General features: G+C 37.6%; 1 protein-coding gene across 4 annotated transcripts in view; it reads right to left on the bottom strand.

Moving 5' to 3' along the window:
* TNKS (tankyrase) overlaps positions 1-17180 on the bottom strand; it is a 122124-nt gene that overhangs the window by 37907 nt on the left and 67037 nt on the right. For all 4 annotated transcript variants that reach the window (XM_050710325.1, XM_050710326.1, XM_050710327.1 and 1 more), the window contains exons 6-9: positions 5449-5543; positions 3145-3211; positions 2497-2683; positions 739-860 (exon numbers count right to left, since the gene is read on the bottom strand). In XM_050710325.1, the coding sequence (XP_050566282.1) occupies positions 739-860; positions 2497-2683; positions 3145-3211; positions 5449-5543 (471 nt within the window). The remainder of the gene's footprint in view (positions 1-738; positions 861-2496; positions 2684-3144; positions 3212-5448; positions 5544-17180) is intronic.

The raw sequence follows: 17180 nt of genomic DNA, 5'->3' as shown, positions 1-17180 counted from the left end.
ATAATGCTAAATTATTCTCATCAGAAAAAAACAATTTTCATTTTACTGCTATTTGTCACCGAAAAAGCAGTAAATTCCCAAATACATTAACAAGATATCAGGACAAGTATAGCATGCAATACCCAAAGGAGGTTAAGGGAAAGGGCTTTAAACATCTTAGCCTTCTTCAGAGGGATACCAAAGGGTTCCATTAAGATTCCACTGCTTTATTTTATCAAGCCTTTGAAAATTGTTTCTTCTTCTGTTTCAGTGTGTACTGAACATACTTAACCTAACAGCAAGTCTGTTATGCAGCCAGTTACAAATTATGTAACAAATATGCAAAAAGCTCTTGGAATAGTTCCATATAATGAATATAAGAATATGGAAAAAAGGCTCTATATGGAACATATCAGAATATGTTCCATACAGAGCTTTTCAACCCCAGCAAAAACCTAACTGGTCTACAACAATAAAATAGGCTAATGGGGGAAAAAAGCAGAAGAGAAGTGAAACATGGACAGGTATGCTCTGGCCAGAAGGTTTCTGTGATCTACGAGGAAAAAAGAAAAAACAAGTGCTAAAAATTATATGGTGTTATTTCTGTAATGGTGAAATATTTTTAATATATAAAGTGTTTGATAGCAAATCCTCTATCTCAGATGATGAATACATTTTCATAATGTAGAAATAAACCCACTGAACTAGCACTACCATCACATTTATTGTAAAAGACGAGGATTGACTCTATAATCTCACCAGTGCAGTCTCATGTGACTGTGGCTGCTTAAAATTGATGATCTCCAAAGCAAGTGTCTTTTTCACTTTGGCTAGATCTGCCTCTCTTGCTGCTTGCAGTAAAGAATGTCCTTTGAATTCATCTATTGGAGAAAGAGATGCATTGAATATTCAGTAACAAGTTACCTTTACAGATGTTACTTGAGAAAGGTACCTATAACCAGTTAAGAGGTAATAAGAGTTATTTCTGTACATCTTCAGATAGTGGCTTACCTGGTATGCATAGTAACATGAAAAGAACATGGTTTCCTGAAACCAAAAGGGTATTCCAAAGAAGCAGTGCAGTGACTCCCTGAGTAAAATTCTTAGTTTTTCTCCGTCTTATCCCCCACCCACTTCATATTAAATGCATATGTGACCTCCCAATTATCTATGTATGTGTTCAAGCAAGCACACAGCTACTGCAGGTTTTTTTTTCTGCAGAAAAAAAAGCATTACAGTTGGTTTTCCAAAACACTACTGTATTTACAACTACAAGTAATTCAAGGTAAAGACTGAACGTATTGTTTAAACACAACCGTTAAACTATTGGTGTTAAAGAAAGTTAGCCAGCTAAGCATTTGAAGCCAGTCTGCTCCGAAGATTTTGATAGTAGTTATATCTTTGCAAATGCAGAGAGGTAATTTTGTTATTTTCTGTGCCACACCTTGATCATTTCAGGAACTAGTCCATTTTAGTTAAAAAGTATTTTCAACTTGAAAAAGACGAAAAGTGTTTACCATAAAATGTACAAATGTGAGATAGGCTACCAAGGATGAGGTCTGAACTTGGGAATGAGAAACAAGAAGATGGATAAGCCCATCCCCATCCAGAAACTAAAAATACAGAAATAAAACAAAGTTTAAATATATTTTTGCTTTTTAGTTTAAAAAATGGTAAATTAACTTGCTTAAAGCCAGAAGCACAATGTCCTAAGCCAGCCTGGAACAGAGCAGAGAAGTAGCTGGAAAATATTAACCCCCTCCTCTTTTGTCCTAGAGGAAAGCTTTCTGCTGCACATGTTTTCATTTCTGTGTTATCACCTTCACAGAATAGTGACAAACAACAACCTGTGATTTTGAGCAGTGCAAGATCACATTCTTAGTCTGCCAGGGGATTCTGCTATATTCAACAGACAAAACCAAAAGCTTACAATTGAGGCAATGTATAAGCGAGTTCAGAATTTATACTTTGGGAAGATGTTTTCTGCAACTTCATTATGTTTTGTTTCTATACTTGTCTCATTTAATTATCTTTACAGTTTATAACAACGAGAAAACAAACCCCCAAAAGAGGGCAAATAAAGGCAGACAAATTTCAATTGGAGCTGAGGCTTTTTTTTTTGTAAACAGCATTAGGACTGCAAACACTACAAAAAAAAAAAGGTGTTGGAATTTCCATCTCTTCAAGCTTGCACATCGAAGCTATATGTCTTCTAGAAGTCACTCTAGCCTGTTCACGTAGAGGCTCCTATGTGACTTGATTAGACTTTTAGCATAAAAATCACCCACAGTCACTGATTCAGCAGTGCCTCCTTGCCTTACACATTTTAAATCTGAAAAAAAAAAGTAGACATCATCATGAATGGCCTATCAGAGTTATCTACTTACTTAAAGTGAGGAGCACGTCTGTATTTCTTCTGCTGCTCTGCATCTATCCGTGCTTTATGAAGAAGCTGCCTTGAAAGGAAAGCATCCCTTTATATTAACCAACAACTGTTTTAAGTCTGAAAACACTTACAGGTCAGCCTCTCTCTCAGTTCAGGTGTTGGAGCCATATCGACTGCGCTCTTGCCATGGCAGTTGACTAATGTGGGATCCGCACCATGACTCAGCAAGAGGGAACAGACTTCTACACGGTTCTTGGAAGCAGCCTCATGCAAGGGTGTAAATTGCCAGAGGTCCATAGCATTAACACAGGCACCATGCTAGCACAGGAAAAAAAGCCTTTTATTAGTAGGAAATCACCCTCAACAACAAAAAAAAGCACATGAATTTTCATTTCATTACAAAAACTAGTTTTGTTCTTTCATATATGAATACACACACAAAAGTGAATTATAAAAATACCTATACACATAAAAAAAACATGAATCCTCAACAAAATGGGAATTTCTATATGAACTAATTTTTAAGTACAGCAGATTTTTCCAGAGGGGGGAAAAAAAAAAAAAAAGAAACTCTACTATCTCTCTAAAGAAATTAGGTAGGGAAAAAACACATAGATCTGAAGTCGTAGGCTTCTGAAATTACATACAAGATGTTTGAAATCTGATACTAAAGAAAAAGAGTCTTCCTTTTCAACTCTGGCATGAACAATCCACCTAAATTTACAGTAATTTACAATCCATCTAAATTTACAGTAATTACTTTCCATCCTTCTGCTTACCTTAAGTAGCAGCTCTGTAACCTCATAGTGTCCATATGAACATGCATTGTGAAGAGGCACAAGACCACTGTATGAAAGAAGGCAAATGACAAATTTATTCAAGCAGCATTGCTGAAGAAGGTATTATTTTCTCTTTACTGAGAGGTGAACAGAAAACAAAATAAAACCTAACCATTAACATCTTTAAAAATTAAGATTCAAAAACTACTGGAAAAACCTTGCATTCCCAAACAACACATTATTTGTGGGTGACATTAAAGCATTTTTTCCTAGCAAGCCACAGATGTTTAATCTACCAATAAGATTAACATTAATTGCCTTTGAAATGATCTTTCTTGAAAACACTAAGGGGGGAAAAACTCCCATTCCACATTCAATTTGCTTAGTAGAAGTCAGTGTTCTATTTCTGCCTAAATGTGTGCTCCTGTTTATATAAAATGCTGTGTGGAAGTCAGAACTCTTCAGATAATACTAACCTAACGCCTGGGTATATTATGAAAATGTACAAATATCCGTAGACAGCAGACAAATTGCTGCTCCAAACTGTGGGACGACCTGATTTCACTGCATTTTTTACAGTCAAATTATAAGATGATCTATGTATTTTTTTTATAGTTACACTACAGGAGGTCATACGCAAAAATGATACTAGTGAAGAAAATGACAAAGATGACATTACAAGCACAAGATATGTAATAAAAGAGCCACACACTCAAAAGGGAGATGCGAAGGGGACAACTATTACAGAGAACTAAATAATATTAATTTAAGCCAAACAAGCTAGGCTAGTTACGGCTTAACATATCAGAATGTATAATACACTGCAAACAATAATTAACCCTTCACCATTTATGAAAAATGTTGTGTATGTTTCCCAGAATTGCAAAATTAGCAAAAAGAGCATTGGGAAAGTGAGTACTACACTAGTTTGCTTACTTATAAATTTTGAAAACAAAAAAACGAGCAAAACCAAACCAAACCAACAACCAAAAAAAAGAAAAAACACCAAATCATGTGATGCCACTAAAAAGGAGAAAGAGAGAGCTCACTGAGCTGTTACACATACCTTAGAGTGTCTGAATTGTTTACATGTTTAATACAAAGTACATGTACAGTTTTTCTTTTCTTTCCCTTTATTCTTCTCCCCTACTTGAGGTCTACTTAACTACTTTTCACACAGCAATACTTTCCAAGTAGATCATTCCAACCGCATTAAAACATCTACACTGGAATTTTCTACCAAGTGACACTTAAATTTCTTAACGTGTGAAATGCCTAAAACTCGCTTAACAATTTTGGATTGTATTCCATGCAGCTTTGCTGTGGTTTTGTGACTTACATAATGTGTTATGATGTATTTTACAATTCTGATCAAAAAAAGCCACTAAGGGTGAATGTACAGTCAACAGTGCTACAATCAGTATTTCAGTCTTCCAGAGTTTAAGTAAGCTTACGACTGACTGGTTTGGGGAAAAAAAGAAAAAAAAAAGATCTTAATTTAAAATCTCCTTTAAAACTAGAGAAGGAAGGGGTATAGGAAATGCCTCAAGTATGTTGATGGCTAGAGAGCACTCTCATTAATATCTCACCTCTATAAACTCTGATATGCATGTCTTTAACCAGGAGCCCCATGTCTACAATGTTAGAAGTAAGCTTTCCTATGAGACCATTGTAAGAATTCACCTTAGAATACAGCTAACAACGTGTAACACATAGTTCAAGATTTCCGAATGCTGCACAATTTTTGTTGTAATCTACTTAACTAGCGTGCTGGCTGCAAAAAAAAATGGAATAGTTTAGCTTCTGCTATATCTTCGTTTTTGTTGGCTATGTCAACCAAGGCAGGTCTCCAAGGGCCTCTAGTTGTGAGCCTCTGAGTATCATTGATGTTACTCGCAATTACATCCATACACATGCAATAAGGTAACAAGATTACAGAGAAATTTTACAATGCACATTTTTTTCATTAATCTCAAGCATCTTCTCCCTATCCCCTCTCCCAAAATAATGGTGAAATTCCATGATTTCACAGGGAAGACACATGGACACAAGGAATAAGGATTGGAAAAAAATTAAAGGTGTAGAAGAAAACTTAAAACAAGTGCAGTCATGATTAATCTGTTATTGGGACTGTAACCAAAGTTTACCTATCATTAAACACATTCATATTTTTGAAGCAGATGTCACATTCTTAACCAACTATTTGCGATTATGCTGCAACATCAAGCAAAGAAATAATTTCTCATCTTGATTAACAGAAAAGCACTGCTGCAAACAGATAATAAATCAATTCATTTTACATACCCTTTGTCCTTTGCATGAACATCTGCACCGTGCTGAAGCAGAAGTTGGACTATTCGTACTCTGTTATAGCCTGCTGCTAGGTGTAAAGGCGTCGACTGCAAAGGAAAACAAAACAAGATGAAGAATGGGAGACACACATATTTCTGCACTTCACTTCCTACCATTTCATACTCTTTGTTTCTCTTACATATTTGATCAGGGTAGGTTACACTTTCCTTCTGCAATTAGCCAAGTCAAGAAATACAAAGCACACGCACACTCCTCCTGTTGTCAAACCAAACCCCTTCCTGGAGGTGGGGAAGAATCTATGTATCACTTAAGGCAACAGAAAATTTATCAGACGAAGTTATTTAAAATGATAGCCCAACCTTGCTCTTTTTTTTTTCTTTAATCCTATGTGTTTGGTTTTTATTATTTTTCAATGCTATAATTTATTTATACATTTTTTCAAACAGTTTCATGAACAAATTTATGCAGTTCAGGCTGCATACTCAGAGGTTACAAAACTGCTTGTATATAAGTCTTGTTGCAGTAAGCGCACAAGAATCAGACTGCAGAACAAAACTAATGCACTTATGCCCTAGCAGGAACGTTTGTCTTCAGCTCTGCACCAAACAAGTGTAAGTACCTTGTTGGTGTTCTGTGCTATGCTATAATAAGACACACACAGAGCAAACTGCATGCAGTTTGCAGTTTCCTGCAAAATACATCCTCAGCAGTAATGCCCTAATGGCATACCTAGTAACAAAATAATAACAGCACCTTTCTCCATAGCTAATTAGTATTAGCAGCAGTAATAAAAATTACAAGAAAAAATCCCCTCAAAGTTCAATTATTTTAAAAGCTTTTTATAATGAAGCAAATTTTGTGTGCCGTCTCACTCTGAAGGAACTTATTTCTTCCACGAATGGCTGACAGTTTGCTCCCTCCCAAGGCTGAGAAGCAGAGGAGTTTGAAGGGATCTTTGTTGCTATTTATTTTGTGACACACAACAAACGATGCACTTCTATCTCAGTAAAACCCCATACCTAAAAAAACTTGAACAGACAGCAAGACTTATGTATCTCACAGTATTAAGCCAAGTACAGCTTTACTGCAGGCATTAAGACATCATTATACAGTATTACAGGTGAGACATCACATTCTTGCTATTATTAAGGTTTAAAAAAAAAATCAAGACAAACGGTCTCATCTGTAAGCAGCAGCAAGTGCTATATATTCATAAATGGAATAGTTTTCCAGGAATTAATACCCATTTAGTAAGACCATAACTAGGAATAGACTGAATTATGTTTCACTAGAGTCTCAACACACAGTTTATTACTACAGTCTGGAGCTACTTTGTCTCAGAAACAGTACCTACTTGGGCACCTACCAGATGTCCTGTGTGCAAAGCGATGACACAGACTGTACTGTCAGTAAAGACAGCACAGGGTGTCTCCAAGAAAAATGTCCAGGTAACGCAGCTTATTTGAGAAAGCAGTTCTGCGATTTTCTATGAGACTCACCTTCAGAATTGCCCACACCCTCTGTTTGCCACAAATGGACATCAAAATAAGCAGCTCTAACATTCTTCACCTCCTTAAAGTGTCTCCGTAGTTCCAAAAACCACCCCCAACCAAACTAGCCAAATCTTTAAGTCAATTTGTATTTGTTAGGATCTATTATTCTGTTCCAGAAAGGCTTCTATTACTGAATTAACAATTTGGGATGATCCAAAAGGTATTAAGTTCTTTCAAATCTGCCCCCATTATAAAACAGCTGGCTCCTGCACATCATAAATACTAATGAAAATGTGGATAAAGGTTACGCCACTGTTGACATTAGAAAAATACTTCAGGTGCTATTTATTTTGACAATTGCCTTGGTTTGGCTACTAAATCCAGTTTGTCAACTGAATTAATAACTCAGAAAATCTGAAAATGATCTGAAATGGACTGCTGAAAAGTCAGTCTCTTGAAAGGTCTGATCGCCAAAAGAAACTGGAGAAAATGCCAAATCTTGGAACGAGGTGCAGACCACTGCAGGATCCTTTAACCTCACTAGGATTAAAGTAGCTGCATCCATTCTTATCTGCATACTACTTCTAAAACAACGCTGGCAGACTTACAAGATGCTGCTTTACTCGTATTGAGCATTATTAATAAGGATGTTCTCAATAAGGATGTGTCAGCCCTGGAATCTTGTTGAGCGATTAAAATTTAAAGATAAAACGTGACTCAAGCTGGAACCGTGTATTTTGTATTTCTAGGATTATTAAACCTACTTTTGCAAAATAACTTCATTAGAGAAAAAAGCCAGAATATTTTTAGCTTGTAGCTGTAAGACAAACAACGCAAGCAAAGCAAAGCAATGACATCGCGAATCTTCTGACAACTTATATCCCTGCCTTTCGGAAATGCAAGCTACTTCCTTCTCCCTGAGCAAGGTCACACAGACACCACAGTCTCATGAATGAACCATGTCTCCCCCAACACACCAGGAATTATTTAGCTGCAGCCAAACACCTGATGTTTGGCTTGCTTGCCTTCTGATCCACTGCAGCTGCAATGAAGCTGTGTGCCATGCTGCAGCCACCTCTACAAAAAAGAGCTAACTAACACTCCTCTCTTCACTCTTAACTGGAGATGGGGCTGAAATCTCTCCCAGTCAATTTATGAAACACTGTTGAAGTCAGCACTGTAGTCAGGTCTAGCGAATCAAAATCCACAAGCCTTGCTTGACAGTTGCTCTTTAGGTTGGTTTAAAGGCTCTTAAAAACGTTGCACTTCCATATGCTTCAGGAAGGAGGATGTACCTACCTTAGTCATTTTTAAGGACTTTTCCTTTCTCATGAGAAAGAACATTCATTGATATCACACTCAATATATATTATGTTTAATATAGATTTACTAATTTAAAATACTAATCCAGTGCTACCAGCTTGCACACTAACCACAGGAATTAAGTACCTAAAACATAACGTCATGCTATGTGAACTAGTCATCGGACGGGATATTACTAGTCCTCCCCACCCCAGAAGTGAATGATGTTCATAAAGAGACTGCTGTTAAAAATCAGTGCACTTTTTCTAGAGCACTAGAAAAGTAGGAACTAGTTATCACTAACAGTATTACTGTATACTGCACCTGTAAGGTATATCAACCCAATCATTTAATATTAAGGAAAGAGATTTAATTGAGCTATCAATTAACCCCTCCTCCCATGTCTTGCAGTACTTGGTAAGAGACTTCCTAACAAGAATCCCTAGAGGGCATTTACCTTCTAAGACTCATATTCACAATTACCAAGCCAATCACATTGTCTTGTAATTAAAAAGAGAGCAAATCTACTTTTAGCAAGTAAAATAAGACTCTCATGTAAGATGCTCACATTATTCGAAATTTTTATGGCATCTGTAATTGAGTGCAGGTACCGTGCATTTCAAATAAGATCCCTGTACGCAAAATAGCAAACACAGTCAGCCTGTATACCTACACTTTATATTAAAGCTTTTTTTTTTTTTTTCCTGCAGCCTTTTTGAACGTGTGTTGTAAAGGCATTTTTAGATTTAAGCAACGTACATACAATAGTTTGATATTCTCATTGAGCCTTTGGTGTTTTCACACTGTTTTATTACCAACAGCTGATTTAAGGACCTTATGGTCAAGGTCAGCTACCTTTGGACTTGCTGTCCCCCTGTATCAAACAAAAGGGGCACCAAGGGATTGTCAGATCTGCAGGCTGCTGAGTTATTTCTACTAAAATCAGAACATTGGTTTCAACAAATCATCCGCAGGCAACATGGGAGCGCTGGCTCTAAGCACCACCCATATCCCTACCTATCATGCTAAAGACTCTTCAGTAGCTCTTAGAGGTGGTAACATGCCCACAGCCTCAGAACAAAACATGCATTTTGAGATTCAGAGTAATTTTGGATTGCCAATTTTATGGGTAACTTGAAGCTGAAGGATTTTACGTAAGGTTCTTATATCATGTATTACCTGCTTGTTCAACAACAGCTAGCGGAGCTGCTGTAAGAACTAATAATGCCTGTTCTTGCCTGCTCTTGCTCTCTGCCACTAGAATCTCTACATTATCTGATAACAATCTTAATTAGCGTTTCTCTCATTCACAAGTTGTCATCCTGAAGGCTATTAAAATCAACAAACAAGAATCTTCTTATATACGTCTTGCCCTGCATCTAATTTACAATAAGACGAAGTGATTTAAAATTATCATCACTTAATTCCATCTTCTATGAGAAAGGCATTTTCACTATAAAAAGGCAATACCATCTATCAGACGTCCCCAAGACCAGCTCTGGTCTTGACATATAATGGCTATACCCATGTTCAGAAGGTCCCCAAATGGGCGTCCACCAGTAAGAGTGGTTCTTGACAGACAAACAAGTACAACTTTGATTATATACCCTTTGATTAGACACCTAAGGATAACCATATGTTTACTGACAACTCTTGACAAAAGGCATCCAAAAAAAAAAGAGAAGAGGGGGAAGGAGGAATCAAATAATGATCACCATACACTTTACTATATATGACTTTCTTATCTTGTCTCTAATCTACCTTCAGGTTTGGTAACTTGGAAAACGCAGGTATGTAGCAAATCCCCATTTAACTTCTACCAAACAGAACACCTTTATTCAAATCAGACTGCATGGCCAGCAGAGAACAGCAGCAATAAAAATAACATTTTTAGCTTTTGCAGTTTGTCTTACAAGCTCCCTCAAAATGGTGCTTCACCTCCTCTGAACTGAGAGATAAGTAGAAAGGTTTCTAATCACAGAATGCACCTTTGTTTCACAGTCTGCATAAAACTGACTGCTCTGAAAGATGTCCTGAGGCCTGTCAAGATGACTACCTGAATCAGGCATACTAAGCAAAAACCTTCGTGGCAGGCAAACAACTCTCTCTCTTCACTGGGTTAGAATTTATGATGCATTCTTTCTTTAAAGTCACAACAGTCTGCATCTGCTTCATGCTGCTATCTATCTCAAAGACTTCTCTAAAATGAACTGCATCTATCATGAGTGTGTATCAGGAACATATTCCAGATGCAAGCAAAATACCTCCTGTCACTAATTTATAATCTGATTAATGGGATGAGAAAACAAGTTGCAACAACATCATAGTCTAGAAGAGACATTCCTGAGCTTTTCCAGGATGGCAATGATCGGAGTTTTCCTTCCCTGCTTAGATACCCCCTTGCAAAGTATGTCTTCCATTTTAATATTGCAACATCGTGCCCATCTGTGGTAGTTTTATGCAGCTGGACTACACCACAACTGCTTTTTCCCCCTCTTTCTTAGATCTGCTCCCACAGAGGCGCAAACATCACCACTCACTGGCTCGGCTCTGGGCAGTGGTGGGTCCCTTTGGAGCCAGCTGAAAGTGGCCCTTATCTAACATGGGGCAGCTTCGGGGCTTTTCTCACAGGGGTCACCCCAGCAGCCCCCCTGCTACCAAAATTGTGCCACATAAACCCAATGCACCATCTTACACCTTCATTTTTAGGCTTGGTTGTAAGCTTTCTTGGGAAAATATCTCACTGACATTTGTTTGCGTGGCATGAAAACTGGAATTATTATCACATACAAACAAGTCCCTCCCTTATAGAAACATATATTTTGAAATAATTATTTAATATTTATGTTAAAATGCTCTTCCACACTAGGTACTATGGGGAAAAAAAGCCCTTAACCTCAGCAAGAGAACAATGCTCTTGTTGAGCAAGGAAGGAGGTGTGCTTCTGTTTACCAGCCACATGGCATGTAAGCTTCAGCCATCCAACCTGTCAAATTGTGCAACTTCCCTGGTCATTTTATAGTGGTACCATGTTCTTCAATTTCATGATTGACAGTTAAGTTCTTAAGGACATACATATAGATGCTGCTCCAGGAAAACAAGTTATGTCAGCCTGCTAACTATAGATAAGCTAGCTACAATAAGTTTAAACTCTGGAGATTAATAAGCACAAAAATGAAGAACTTAAACTACTTTTATGTTTTTTAAAAAAAAAAGGATTTAGGAAGACATTTCTCACTCAGCTGTGTTTCTAGTGGTAATTTAACTGCTTCATCTTCAGAACACAAACAGTAGTACTAGACTGTTGAACAGAACAGATTTAATACAGTAAAATTCAGAATACCATTATGTTGAAAATTTTACATGACCACACGAAAATGAACTGCATGACTCATCAGTTCAGAATCTGCAAGTCACATAGTATCTTAATTTAGAACTCACTCTTTCTGGCATATCATTTTCTCTTTGAAAAACAGTGATCCACCATTTTGAGCCAACAGAAGAAGAACAAAGAAAGACGTCCACATTATAAAGAGATTATTTTCTGAAACAATATCTTCAGAAATGTATTCAGGTATGTACCACTTGGGCTCTGGTACAAAGCCCAGAGGAGGACAGGTATTATGAATGGCATGCCTTTTAGAATGCGTATCAGCTACAAAGCATTGCTTTGTGGATCACAGGTTCAGAAAACATTCCTCTACATACTCTGGAATGTTATTTTCAAATTAGTGCTGGAGACTTCCAGGCCGCATAAATATCGATAAAGTAGATTAAGAAATAACAACACACAACAAAGTGAAACAGAAATATTTTTTATTAATCTCTAGTGAGTATTTAAATATGTTCCTATTTAAGTATGTTCCTTCTCAGAGGGCTGTAACCTCCAAACTAGTGATTCCTAAATGCTTCTGTAGTAGATCTGACCTTTGAGGGACAATACAACAAGTTTCTGTCCGTATCTCTGAACTTCGTGGCTGTGTGACAAGACTTGGAATTAGTTCTATGCAGTAACATGGAGGCACTGTTGTACTGCAGGTTTGGAAAAGTATTGACAAGTAAGGGGCATATATAAGAGCTTTTTCAATCACAGATTCCTGGGGTTGAGAAGAACCGAAAAGATGAGAAGCGTCATATTGCACAGGGGTAAACACAAGAAATAATGAGTTTCTCTGCCTCTTAGAGGTCAACAGAAGGAAGAAATGGATGCTTTCATTTCACTGGTAAGGAACTCCAGCTAGCATTAAAACAGCACCAAAGAGAAGGTTGGAAGTTGAGGCAAGCAAGGTATTACTTCAGAGAAAAAGAATCAAAGTCAAACCTCAAAGAGCATCATTACCTACAAGAAAGATACCAGGACTAAATGAGAGGCCATAAGAAAATGAGATAGCATGAGACACAAGTCAGCAATCATGTTCAGAATGAACTTAAAAGCTTACTCAGATCCACAAGAAAAAGTAGACATAAAGATATGGATCTCAGCTTCCCAAAGTTTAATTAAGAGTCTTCCCTAACACCTCCATACTAAGTTGGTGCCACTACTTTCAGAGTGAGCATTCAAAGATCTGACCTAAAAGCAGAGACCAAGAGGGTGATGGTAAAGGGCTGGGAAAAACGCTTAAATCTTTGCATGGGATCTACCACCCCGACCTCTGATCATCTGATTTCACAAACAGCAGGTCCCATAAAAGGTGCACTAGTGATCCTTATGATGTCATCATAAATAAGAATTAAAAAGCAAAAGCCTGCAGCTCCTGAAACTGTCCTGTATTTCCAAGTATCTGAACCTACCATGCATTTGCTAAACCAGGATGTGTCCGAAAAGCTGAGCAACATTCTTCATAAACCCGCAGTATTCTCAGAAAACCGTTCCTTAGGTGAATCTGTTCCATTTCTATGTGCAAATGAACGTTTAGCTGGGAACGGAACTGCATTACGAAAAAGAAATTCAGAAGCATCTACAGTGAATCAGCATTTGCAGTTTTCCCAGATTCAGAAGCTCAGAATATATCTCTGGCAGCACCCAGTGACAAAAAACAGCAAAACACGCAGACAGGATTTTGAAACGGATTATCACAGAAGTAGAGGAGCATACATTTTTTTTCTTCTGTGGTAGATGCTGGTAACTGAGGGAATAGTGGCTTGCTGAGCTACAGAAGGATGAAACAACAGTAAAGAACCACTCTCTTCTCCTAAAGGAACACCGCTAATGATAATTAACTCTGAAGAGAGATGTAAACTCCAAAAGATATGGCAGAATTCTACATGGGAATTACTTACAGTATCATTGTATCCAGGATGGCCATTTTTGTTGCTTCTTTTCATCATATAGAATCTGTTAGAAATGTAAGTCAAAAAGAGACAACTCTGAGGTGATGTGCTGAGGCATGACTGGCTGTTGCCAAGGTAGAGGTAAAAAGAAACTGCCCCTGCAATGTTACTTACTGGAGTCTTTAGAGGTTATTCAAACATCTAGTACTCGAAGGAGCAGCTAGGGAACAAACTCATCCGGGCTGGTGGACCAAACACACAGGCATGAAGAATTCTGTCATGTCAACAGCTGGAACTTTCTTGTAAATCACACCCTGGAAGATGTGATTTAAGTTTAGTGCACTGGGAAGAACAGGTGCTATTACTACTGGCCTGCGTTACAGGGCAAGGATAGCCAAGTTTCTGCAGTTTTTGAAAGTCCCTTAGTGCCAGTCAGTACAGTTCACAGCCTTAGTCTTCCGCTGGTTTTACTTGGGTGGGCAGCCAAGCTCCACCACAACCGCCTTCTCGCTCCACCTCCTCAAAGAGAAAGGGGGAGAAAATATGATGAAAAGGGCTCAAGGGGTGAGATAAGGATGGGGAGATCATTGTGACAGGCAAAACAGACTCAGAGTAGGGAGATTAGAGAAATTTATTGCCTACTACTAACAAACTAGAGAAGTGAGAAATAAAGGAAAGAAACCAAAAACACCTTTCCCCCATCCACCCTCTTCCACCTTGTGATTATAAACATTTCAGCCTTAAGTTTAGAATATTTTCCGTATTAATAAGAAAGAAAAAATTCTCCGAATGTTATCTTGACTGCTCTCTCTGCTAACATGACATTCAAGCCAGCACTTCGCTCATTTTTATTGAATGTGGGGTGAGAACAAGCTCTGTTAAGAACAATACTTCTAAGTTAATTGCATTTCACTTCCACTTCTCAGAGTTTAAAAAAAAACTCACATTTTGGAATCAAATTAAAATAAGAAGTCTAAAATAATTCACAAAATTAGATACAAAAAATGTTCTTTTTTTGCATTAGTGATTATTCACAAGTTTTAGAGTTTAATGCATTTATAATCCAGTCAAGTAGATTTCATTTTTCCTTTGCAGAACTAATACAGCCTTCCAAAATACAGGAAAAAGAGAATATCTTGTACTTCCTAATACGCTTTGAAATTGAGAAGTTATGGCTATTAGAAATAGAATATTCTAAAAAATTCCATCTGTAAGAAGTATCTTTTATAAGCAGAAGTGTATTACATTAATTAGAGGAGACTAACCAAATAACCTCAATTTTCTTGTCCATCACTGACACATTCACCATAAATTACAATGCCTTATTTTGGCATATTTCTTCCCTTTTATTGTTCATCTCCTACCTGCTTCATCAACTTACATAACCATTTCTAAAACCATTGTGTAAATACATCTCTCCTTGCACATACGTGTTTGAAGTTCTTTTCATTTAGCATTAAACCCACCACTCTAAATCCATATAACCTGTGAAGTCAGTGATGGGGTTATATTAGCAACTGGTAACTGATGTGCTGAGAGAAAACAGTGAGGCAGCAAGAGCAGGCAACACAAGGGCTTTGGGTACCTTCAATTACTGCCATATAGACCAGGCCAGTATCACACATAAATACGCAACAGAGATGAAATGTTTGGAGGTTATCAGTGATTGTTTTACCAAGATGGCTGTTTCACTCAGATGGCTAGGACAGCCATCTGAGTAAATGCAACCACTGAGCTGGTACCAGTTAACGAACAGGAGCTGGGTCAAAAACCTGCAAGAGAAGTTGCTATGTAACACTGACTATAACATACTTACATTCAACTCACCTACAGGGGAAAGGATTGATAAAAATAATGGAGCATGACCACACTAACCTTCAGAAAGGGAAGCTATGAAAAATTAGGAAGTTTGGTAAATATAAACTAAAAGCCGTAACTAAGAGAATTAAGTCTTTACAAAGAGCAAGAAGGCTACTAACAGAAACCACGCCAGAACCAGTGCTAATGCACCTTCTGTTGGGAAGTGCTTGACAAAGTGAAAGAAGCCAGTGTGATTAAACAGCAACTCAAAAGCGATTACTAGAATTAAGAAGGCATTATTCAAAAAGCTGAATTCAGAAGCTAAAGAAAAATCAGAAGGATCACAAAATCCAGCAGATTATAGGTAAAAATACAATTAGGCAGGCAAAGATGATTTGAGCAACAACTAGTGAAAGGAATTCAAACTATCATTAGTTTGAATTCTTCTTCGAAAAAAAACTTCTTCCGACCCACCAGAAGCACAAAAACCTCCAGACAGTCCGGTGGGGGCAAGATGATACTAGGGTAAGAAATGAGAGATCCTACAGGCAAGTTATTGTGGAGGAACTAAAGGAACTCTGCATGGCATACATCTTAGAAGAAACATAGGTAATTGTCACACCAGAGCCCTGGTGAGTAAGCAAGTGCGTATTTGGGAGCATAGTGAAGCTTGGAAAAGGATTTCTGTGAAACTGAATTAAGCATAAAAGAGGTAACAATACCCATGATGAAAAAAAAAATCAACAAATTGCTAGGATGGGATTGCATTCACCCAAGAGAGCACTGAAGAATTAAATGGGTGAATTACTAGTGGTACACAACCTTCACTTAAGATTGTCTTGGTACATAAAGTTGCAAAAATGATTCCAGTCATTAAAAGATTTTGGGGGGAAACTACAGCCTGTAGCATTGGCACCTGTACCACAAAAAATATAGTAACAGCTAGAATTAGTGGACAGATGGATAGACATGATAAAAAGAGTCAACACAAATACTGTTAACGGAAGTTTCACCTGACAAACCTCTTTGGAGTTTTCTGAAGTGGTCAGTAAGCATCTGCATGCGATAAACAAAGTGATACAGCCTACGTGGGCACTCAACAGGTTTTTAACACAATCCTCACTGATGGTTTTAAGGAAGATGGTGACAGGTCCTGGGACAGGTGCCTGGTAACGTGCAGAGATGGGAAACGAGGATAAAAGTAAGTAGTAAGTCTGACAACAGAGGAAGACAACATATTCTAATATCAGGTTCAAAAGAGAAAAACAATGAGAAAGCAGAATCATTTACTTCTCAGTAACTCTCAAGATCACAATGCAAGGACTTTGAGAGGGAACTAACACCAAGAATAGAAATGGCACCTACAGCATTTACTATAGTCATCCACATACAGAAATCAAATGCATACAGTCCACAGACCGAACCTCCAAATTTCAACTCAAACATTAACTTCAGCAAGCTCTTGGAAGGGAAGGACTCAACTCTCAAAATCATAATAGAAGAAACATGATTGCTATTCAATTTCTGGATGCTTGTGAGCAGACAGAGCCAAATCCAGATTGAAGCATTTAGTTAAGGTACATAAAATATTAAACGGCTCTTTCCAAATCTGCCTATCTGACTTGTTTTCTCTAAACAGTAGGTGAATAATAGCATAAAGCAAGAAGCTGTCCCTTGTGGGAAGCTAATCATCAAGGGGAAATAGTTCAGGAATAAAAAAGAGCACACCTAATAAATTTGGAGGTTTCCTGAAAAGCACATTGATTAAGACCTAACAAATGAAATTTCCTGGTTTACAGAGACCAATACAGGGAAAATGACTACAGAGTAAGTATTCTCCTTCCAGTTTTCAAGTGC

The sequence above is a fragment of the Cygnus atratus genome, chromosome 4 (assembly GCF_013377495.2).
Source record: "Cygnus atratus isolate AKBS03 ecotype Queensland, Australia chromosome 4, CAtr_DNAZoo_HiC_assembly, whole genome shotgun sequence".
NCBI classification, from domain to species: domain Eukaryota; kingdom Metazoa; phylum Chordata; class Aves; order Anseriformes; family Anatidae; genus Cygnus; species Cygnus atratus.
Note: the sequence above shows the minus strand (reverse complement) of the source record. Positions and strands in the feature narration are given on the sequence as shown.